Below are 9970 nucleotides of genomic sequence, written 5' to 3' on the forward strand. Positions count from 1 at the left end.
GAGCTTTTAATGCAGTAGAATTCATCATTGTAGCATGCAGTGTGCCAAACCATCAAGCTTGTTTTTAATACTTAATGCAGACGCATATATTGGTCGATTGAGGTATGTGCAACCACAAGAAGAGCGACACCAGAGCATGACATGAACTGTGCAGTAACTTGGAACAAAAGGAGAAATGGCTCATTTACATGATGCCTTATTTTAGCTTTCATTTGTGATTTATTTTATAGCTCCTGTGTGAGGAATGGGCAAGCTATGGAGTCTTTTATAAATACCAGCCAATTGACCTGGTGAGGTAAGGAGAATTCTAAATGTCCTGTTTCCAGGCAGAATTTTAGACGTTTCATAAAGTTTTATGCAGTGTGATAGAATCATTAGATCTTCATAAACACAGATCCTGGAGCCCTTCCCCTACCTTCCACCAGACTGCCCTCATAAAGTTAACAGATACAGATACAGGGCCTGATTCTCTCCCTGGATTCTACTGGTTTCCCTGGCTGGGGATTCCTGGCAGTGGAAAGTCCTCTCTGGGGGATGATGAAGAAAGACACAAACCTTCTATAGGCTTGGAGTCCTTGATGCAGCTCAGAGTGAGAGAGGGGGGCAGAACTTGCTAGGGATGGGTCAGGGCCGGGGCACCCAGTATACGTGCTGATTCCCTGGGTAGAACATAAAGCTACCTTCCCTCCGTAGCAGGGATGGCAGGTTTTGTATAATTTTTGGTGGTGCCCAGAACAGGTCCAAGTCCCGCCCCCCCCCCCACCCCTGCCTTGTAAGGCGATATATATATTTTTAAATAATACAAAAATGTGAGAGCTCTGGTGTGGGGCTGGTGATGAGAGGTTTGGGGTGTGAGAGGGGCTCAGGCAGAGGGTTGGGGTGCAGGGGTGAGGGTTGTGGAATGGGGCTGGGGATGAGGGGTTCACGATGCAGAAGGAAGCTCAGGGATGGGGCAGAGGGCTAGGGTGCGAGGGGATGAGGGCTCAGGCTGGGGATGAGGGGTTTGGGGTGTGGGAGGGGCTCAGGGCTAGGGCAGAGGGTTGGGGTGGGCGGGGGGGTGGGAGGGGCTCAGGGCTAGGGCAGAGGGTTAGGGTGTGGGGGGTGAGGGCTCTGGCTGGGGGTGCAGGCTCTATAGACCATTAGACAGACCGACAAAGCATGAAAACCAGAAAGTGATGGGTCCAGATGAGAAACAGACATTTAGTATAGTTACAGCGGTCCCTTCAAGTGACTTAAACCAGAAGATGCATTTGAGTTTGCAGTTAAGTTTAAATTAAAGTTCTAATGGGAACAGGGACAAGGCTTTCTTTTTCTAAATTCCCACTTCACACTCTCTTGGGTTCAAAAGTCTTGCTTACCACAATGGGAATTTAAGGCGCACAAAAGAATACAAGATTTTGATTTTTTTTCCTTCTTTTTATTGAGGATGAGTTTTGTTTGTCATTATTGAGATTCAGGGACCATGGAGTAATTTCAATAAAGAAAAGGGCAAAATTTTTGTTTAGGGAAATTTGATCATGGTTAATCTAAATATATCAGTTTAGACCCACAGAGGAGCAAAAGAGTTTGGCTAGTAGGGATAACTGACTTTTTTGGTTCCTCCATCACTGGATTCATTCCAAGGGGCGTGCAAAAAGGAATCCTCCTAGGGGAAATGCATTCCAGCTAGTCAAGAGTTTACTTTCCCCTTCAAGCTTAATACTGCTGTGATTCATAATTTTAGCCATGATATATTTTAAGATCTAGTAAACATTTCATTGTTTTTTTTCCTCAATGTATTTCAGAAAATACTTTGGAGAGAAGATTGGACTGTATTTTGCCTGGCTGGGAGTTTATACTCAAATGCTCATTCCTGCTTCCATTGTAGGGGTTATTGTGTTTCTGTATGGCTGTGCGACCGTGGATGAGAATATACCAAGGTAAAAAAAAATATGCAAATACTCACTTTTATTTCTTTACACATCCAAACGGCATTCAGAATCCAGGCTATTATATTTATGACACCAATCATTTATTCAAGCTTTATGTTGGTGCTGAATACGGTTAGAGCAGTGAAATCTTCAATCCTACCTGGGACCAGGCCATCAGTTGGAATACTGGCCACGGCCCTTATGTAGTGTGATAGAATCATTAGAGCTTCATAAACACAGATGGTGGAGCCCCTCCCCTGCCTTCCATCAGACTGCCTTCATAAAGTTCATTCGCATCATTCATGGCATAGAGAGAATTCATACTGTATAGAGTTCAAAAATGACAATGTGAGACTTAAGGAGCTTGATCTGTTCAGTTTATCAAAGAGAAGTTTGAGAGGTAACTTGATCACTGTGACAGGTATTTAGACGTGGAAAAGATATCTGATGGAGGGGTTTTTTATTCTTGGTGACAAAGGAATAACAAGATCCAATGGCTGGAAGTCAACTTTGAAATAAGACGTAATTTCCTAGCAGGGAGGATGATTAAACTTTGAACATCTTACCTGGGTGGTGGTGGACTCACCATCATTGTTTGGAATCTTTAAAATGAGATAAAGCATATCTTTTAGAAAGATATTTAAATTCAGCTTCTAGGAAAAATTCTGCCTGTGTCTGCAGGAAGTCACATGGGACGTAGGATGGTCATAGTGGTCTCTTCTGGCCTTAGAGTCTGTGAATCCTGATGTTCGTTTGTTCCCTTCATGGGCCTTGGAGAGAACAGGAAGCTCTCTCCATGCTCAAAACACTTGCAGCTCTGCTTCAAGATAATGATTATGAACAAATCTCATGCTTCAGGGATTCAGTCAGTCACCTGCAGGAGTCAGGAAGGATATTTTCCCCCAAAGCACAATTGGCCAGATGTATTTAGGGTGGGAGCAGGGGGCAGTCACCTTCTTCTGAAGAATCAGGCAGTGGCCACAGCTGGAGATAGGACACCGGACAGGGTGAACCTAAGGCTCTGAAGAGGCACAGAAAATCCTTTTTCTTAGAAGCTTGACTGGTGTATCTTGTTCACATGCACAAGATCCAACTGATCACCACATTTGGGGTTGAAAAGGAATTTCCCTCCAAATCATATTGGCAGGGACCTAGCAGGTTTTCACCTTCCTTTGCAGCATGGAGCACAAATCACCTGCTAGGATCATCTGGGCTAATCTCACCTAATCAATTCCCTTCCATTTCCGGGGCCTCAAGGTGTTGGTGGCACCTCAGTCTCTCCTGTTTTCTGCTTGTGGCACACAACAATTTAAACCCAAGTAATTGGGCTCAGTATAGGAGTAATAGGGTGAAATTTACTAGCCTGTGATATACAGGGCAGACTAGATGATCTAATAGTCCCATCTGGCCATGAAATCTATGAAAAGGTGTACGAGGTACATGAATTCACCCTGTGCAGCCAGTCTTTCTCCTTTGCACAATTCCAGTACAAGCCTTGCCTCTCTGCATCAGGTTGAATTCCACAGTTAGGCTGCAGTCATAAACACACAATGTGACTACTCAGGTATATAAAGTTAATCATGTGTGTTTGCAGAATCAAGGCTTTAGTGAATACATGTGCCCCTATCAGATAATTTGGCAAAGTTTTAACATCACTAAATTTTCTTAGCTGTTGGAGTAAAGATACAATTAATCATAAAATAGAATGTCCGTGCCAGCAGTTTAAGAATCTAGGCAGCCTGGTTCTGGAACAATTATAATTTAGAACTGCTGCATCATCTGATTGATGTGAACTATTTCTGGCCATTGGAGATGAGAAAAGATTAGATTTCTGGGCATTTGTTTTAGTTTGTCAGGTATAGTGGAAATATCAGTGCTGAACGATATGTAAAATAAATTAAGATAATTGCATGATTTTGTTCTGAACAACAGTTTTTCCTTCTGGTACTTGGTTGAAGCAACTAAAAACCCAAAATAAAATGCTACATATCTGTGAAAGTGTAGTGTCATTAAGGCCTAGAGTTTGGCACACCAGGAAGCTAGTTACAACTCGCCATTCCTGGAACCAGCTCTACACCAGCCTCTGTCTGATGGACTGCATTAATATATGCTGTCTGGTGATGGGTCCCAAGTGTCTATCTGCCAGTCTGCAATTGCCAGAGCACAGTCAGCTTTGGCCACACCTCCTGCATACTTCATCCATTTGAGCACTTTACACGTGATGGGTACTCTTCCACACCAGGGGACTCTCTAGCAGGGAACATTTGGCCTCTTTCTGTTCCCTTTTAATGCTGGAGCTCTCCAAAGGGTTTGAAGCAGGTCTCAGGACTGAGCCTACAATATCCAGTACTTGGCAAAAATGCTATGTTATCAGTATTCTACCACCTTAATAATCTAATAATGAATTGTTATTATTATTTATTAATACAGTGCCATAGGTGTGCATGACACTGTATAAGTATTCACAGTATTCATCTAAGAGTTTGTTCTCCACAGTAGAAAGATAAAATATGTACAGAACAAAATATATGTTCTCAGAAAGTAGAATCTGGAAAACAGCTGTGGGCAAAAACAGATAGCATGTAGACAAAATAGAAGGCCACTGTTAAGCTTATGATGAATCAGCACTTGCTTAGTTTTGAGTTTATATACACTTAAATCCCCAGAGATGTGACAAAATAATCATGTGTGGCCTGTTGATGAGGTATGTGCTAAAAATAATTTATTTTAGCTCACTTGTTGACAGCAACTTTTCTGTCCTTTTCATAATTGTAGATCAGATCATTATATAAATTAATCTTAAAAGAACATTAAAAAAATTGTGTAACCAGAACACAGACGATATGTCTGTTATAAAGTAGTGGATAGCATCTACTGTGAACAACAAAGACAGCTCAAGAATACATATGTCTAAACTAGGTAATCTGGTCAAATTAGTAAAATCCAGGTGCCTGGTGTTTTTTAATTATACTATTTAGTTATTTATTGTACATTTTCAAAAAAAAGGCCTCTAATTTTGCATTTCCAGTTTTGCTTCCATAAACTGTTTCATGTGAAAATGATAGAAATTTAGATATCAACCAGGAACGATATCTGTGTCCACAAATCATGTAGTTGGATGTCCAGGGGAAATTTTCTGGTCTGATAGGGTTGGTTTGCATCACTCCAACTGTTGACAAGTTTAGCAGCCAGCATAGAAGCTACTCTGATATCCCCTTACCAGCCTCTAGCATAGGGGATTTTTCTGTGTAGAGGATGTAGTGGGCTCATCTTCATGCCCCAGCTGCTAGAGTAATTGCTGGGAACCATAGGCAGTCATGCTTAAAGTAGAGCACTCTGCTTCCTGCTGTACTTTATGCTGGGCACTGGCGCAGGTTGAAATCAATTTTGCCTATCACCCCACCAGTCCCTATCCCTAGCTTAGCTCAGAAGGACTAGAGAATCTAGCCCCTAAACTCTATCACTTTCTCATGCGACTGATTGTACCTGCAATTGATTGTAGATGCAAAATTAGCATTTCAATTGAGGCACCTTAAAAAATGTGATGCTAAGATCCATGAATGTAGTAGTGGTCTAATGACAATTCCGAGATACTTTTTCTCATACCACACAGCAAACTTTAGACCAGACTGCCAGACAGTCTCTTTTCCCCAGTAAATGGAGTGCAGGTCAAAGCCAAAAACATTGGATCCATTTCATTTAATGTGCCTCTTCTAACATTGTTGCCTTGATCTGAGGTCACATATTCCTGATAGTGTAGTTCCAGAGACAGAGCTAAGTGAGGGTATCGTCTTGAGGACAGTAGAGAGGAAGAACAGTTTTGTGATTAAAGCACTGGAGATCGGAGTTCAGTTTCCAGGTCTGCCACAGACTCTCTCTCTCTCTCTCTCTCTCTCTGCCTCAGTTCCCCATGTATCAAATGGGGTTAATACTTATTTTTCTCCTATCTTTTGTCTGCCTTTATTTACATTGTAAGCACTTCAGAACAGACTCTTTCTCTCACTTTGTGTTTATACAGTGAATAGCATAGGGCCTGATTCATTTCCTCTTGATGTCAATGGAGAGACTCCTGTTGACCTGAATGGGAATTGGATCAGACCTATAGTGGGACCCTGATGTCATTTGGGGCTTCTAGGACTGACCATAATACAAAATAAGTAACAATACTAAGAAGAGGTTGAGAAGTGAGAAGAAATACGAAGGGAGCATTTGGCAGCCCTGCAGGTTGAATGTGCATTCAGTGACCGGGAGCATATGCAGAGGACAAATGTCTTATCAGAAGAGAGAACCTGTGCATGGCAGATTAAATGTATTAACCTTACTCTTTGCATTTACTTGTTGCTTTCCTCACAGTATGGAGATGTGTGATGAGAGAAACAATATCACCATGTGTCCTCTATGTGACAATACATGCAGTTACTGGAAAATGAGCTCTTCCTGTGCCACTGCTCGAGCGAGTCACCTGTTTGACAATCCAGCAACTGTCTTCTTCTCTGTCTTTATGGCTCTGTGGGGTAAGAAATTTATGGCTTTGACGTGGGGTTTTTAATTCTTTTAAATACTGGAGGGGAAAAAACAAAAAAAAGCTAAACCAATATTTTTATGCTTGGACAGTTAATTATGTCATGTTCCTCCCCACCCAGCCCCCTCCCCCCTCTTTCCAATGAAACTGTCATCCCTAAATTTATATTCTGGACTGAAGGTTAAAATTCAGGAGGTTGCTCAGATGAATGTAAAATGAAATTGTTAAGCATATGTCATAAAACTGCTGCATGGCATGTCTAGATTTCATTAAGGGGATTGCACAGCTTGCCAACAAATTCTATTTACAGAGCCAGTTTCCAAATTAGAACATTGCTGAAGAGATGTATAGAATATGTGGGGCAGAGAGGGGAAGAGGAGCGTAATGGCTGTTCATGTCTCAGAACAAAACATGACTGAGTCTTGCTGTGCTTGCAATTAAGTTTATCAGGGAACAGGCCTGGACTAGTGGTCTGCACAGAGGACCATGAACCTGAAGCTGCTGCGATCTAATTATTTTTCGAATGCTGATTCCTCCTGAAATTCTTGAGCAAGTTTCTCTGCTTCAGTTTCCACTTGTAAAATTGAGTTGTTAATATTAGCTGTCCCAGGGAAGTGTTGTGAGAATGAATAAGATAAAGTTTGTAAAGTGGTTAGAAGCACTGTGTAAGTGCTAAACATTATTACTATTGTCTCAGCTAGATTCCCCAGTGTGGACAGTAGCCCAGATGGTATCAGAAAACCCCTACACAGGAGATTTCTGTTGAAGAGAGATTCAGTGCTGAGGTAACCCAAGGACTTATTCCTTTAGGATGGAGAACTCAGTTAGTCAAGATCATTGCCACTGGTGGGAAGCACAAAGTAATAGTTTCCTTTTAGCTGGTTGGCTGAACAGAGAGAACTCCAATTTCTAGCATTACTAATCTTTGTGGGTGACATTCGCTTGCTGGTGGAGGTTTCATGTAAGGCCCTCTTGGCTATGGAACTGTCACATTGGCCCTGCATGAGGGGGAATACCAGTTAAGTGACTAATCACATCCTCTGCAAGTCTGGGGGTTTCCATTAGGAGAGTTGGAGATAAATAGTCTGGAGCCACTTGTGTATAGAACTAATACATAGGAACCTTGCACGTAGGGAGCACAGGCGAAGACTGGCTGCCATTCCAGCCCACAGGCTGCATTGGAGGTGGATTCATTCCCAACATCCACCACATTGAAGAGCCACAATGTCACTAGTACGTCACTAAAAGCAGCACAAGGAGATTTTTGCCTATGCAGGCTTTCATGTATAAGTAGTGATCTCCATTTTTGATACTGTATCTCATTTAGTTCTGGAAATACAACCCTAGTTGCCATTTACTGAGATATATAGGGAACCATTTTGTTTATTAGCAGTAATTTTAAGATGAGGTTAGTGTATCCTTCAAAATAAAGTAAGAACTTTGTTTTCCTGGCCACAGTCATCAATTTATAGAAGCTGCACTACCATCAGCTATGACTGAATATTCTATTCAATGTAAGGTAAGGTTGGAAGCGGAGTGGGTACCTACTATATGGTCCTGTTAAGAGTTGGTTTAAAATGCACTTAGCAAACAGGCATAATAAGATAATCAACAGAAAATCTGAAGAGGAGAAGTGCAGAATCTGTGGAGATGAGTGATCTGTTATCTTGAACAGCATCTTGTCATGTTACATATATTGAGAAATGTGATATAACCCAGAGCAGCATGCCAACCCATATCAGAGACTTTAAATAGTCTGATTCTGTCATGTCGGTAATCAAATATCTACTTGCGCTCTCTCTCGAGCTCTCTCTGTGAATTGACAGGTACTCCAATTGGTCTGTAGCCTACTCAAATGTATCATGACATGGAAGATTGCCTGGGTTCCATTCCTTAGCAGAGTATATTAGTCCCCTCCACCTATTTTTGGTGATTGAAGGGGCAATCTCTATTATTATGCAAAGTCAGAGTAAACAAACAACTTGGGGGAGGGGGGGTGTCGGCAAAACACCTCCCCCACAACTGCTTGTGTATTTGGATACTTGTATATCCTCCATCACCAGAGCATCTGAAAGCCTCACAGACATTTATGAAGTTATTCTTTGGAGCAGGGAAGTATTGCCCCTATTTTACAATGAAGAACTGAGATATAAGGCGATCAAGGCCCCGATTTTCAAAAAGTATTTAAGCATATGCCTAACTTAAACACTTGAATTTTTCCATTAACTTTAATAATACTACTTATATGGTTAAGTACCTCAAAGCAAGGCCTCAGGCCTGGATACATAAAGGTACATAGGCACCTAACTCCCAGAATTAGGCACCTATGTACTACTTTTAGAGGCCACCATGATCCACAAAACTCCCTCTCAGCTGCCTATGTTTTTTAGAGTAAGGCTATGTCAACACTACTGCCTATGTGAGCAAAACTTATGTCGCTCAGGGGTATAACTATTCCACCCCCCTGAGTGACAGAAGTTACACTAACATAAGTTTTCATGTGCACAGCGCTATGTCGGCGGGAGAAATTCTCCCACCAACATAGCTACCGCCGCTCACCAGGGTCAGTTTTTTATGCTGTCAGGAGAGCGCTTTTTATGCCCGTCGGCATAAAGCGTCTTCACCACATGCACTGCAGCGGCATAGCTGTATTGGTTCAAGTGCACCACTGCAGCGCTATACATGTAGACATGCCCTAAAAGTGCACTCTACACCTATGTTTCTGCCTCTGGCCATGTACCCTGCTGCCTCCCTCTAGGCTAGGGTTGCCAGCCCTCCAGGATTGTCCTGGAGTCTCCAGGAATTAAAGATTAATCTTTAAGTAAAGATTACGTCATGTGATGAAACCTCCAGGAATACATCCAACCAAAATTGGCAACCCTACTTTAGGTACCCAGATGTCTATCTCTTACCCTAAGCCCCAGAGCAATCCACACCCAGGGGAAGATAGGCATTCATTCACCTAACTTGTGTGCTGGGCCTGATCCAGTAGGTGTGCTCAGAGGCTGCCACATAACTCCACACAAAACAACTGGGGGAAGGGAAGGTTTCTTATAAGCTTTAGCCCAGTGGTGAGGGTACTTACCTAGGAAGTGGGAAACCAAGGGCTCAAGTCCTCCCTCTGCCTGAGGGGGAGAAGGGTTTTGACCAGGGTTCTGCCACCTCTCTAAGAGCCCTAACCACTGGGCTATGGGATACTCTGATGTGGGACTCCTTCACTCTCCTGTTGAAGTTGTTCCACTTTAAATACATCATTGATTAATATTAATTGGGCTGGAGGAAAAGGGAGAATCACTGTGTATCCTAGGGGTTAGAGCACTCAGCGGTGAGGTGGCAGATCCCTTCTCCTCATCAGGCAGAGGGGGGTGGACTTGAACATGGGGTCTCCCACATCCCAGGTGAGTACCCTCACCACTGGGCTAAATGTTACAAGGGAGCTGTCCCCCACCCCCCCCCCCAGCTGTTTTGTATGGAGTTGGGCAGCCTCTGACCACACCTACGGGATCAGGCCCTGCAGACAAGTTTGGCAGGGGAACCC

The 9970-nt window shown here is 42.8% G+C and overlaps 1 protein-coding gene across 2 annotated transcripts in view; it reads left to right on the top strand.

Moving 5' to 3' along the window:
* The window catches only part of ANO1 (anoctamin 1), a 125053-nt gene that overhangs the window by 85910 nt on the left and 29173 nt on the right, over positions 1-9970 (top strand). For both annotated transcript variants that reach the window (XM_024218085.3, XM_024218087.3), the window contains exons 10-12: positions 231-295; positions 1785-1919; positions 6264-6424. In XM_024218085.3, coding sequence (XP_024073853.2) covers positions 231-295; positions 1785-1919; positions 6264-6424 — 361 coding nt within the window. The remainder of the gene's footprint in view (positions 1-230; positions 296-1784; positions 1920-6263; positions 6425-9970) is intronic.

Source organism: Terrapene carolina, unplaced genomic scaffold, assembly GCF_002925995.2.
Source record: "Terrapene carolina triunguis isolate 2854851 unplaced genomic scaffold, T_m_triunguis-2.0 Scaffold96, whole genome shotgun sequence".
Lineage (NCBI taxonomy): Eukaryota > Metazoa > Chordata > Testudines > Emydidae > Terrapene > Terrapene triunguis.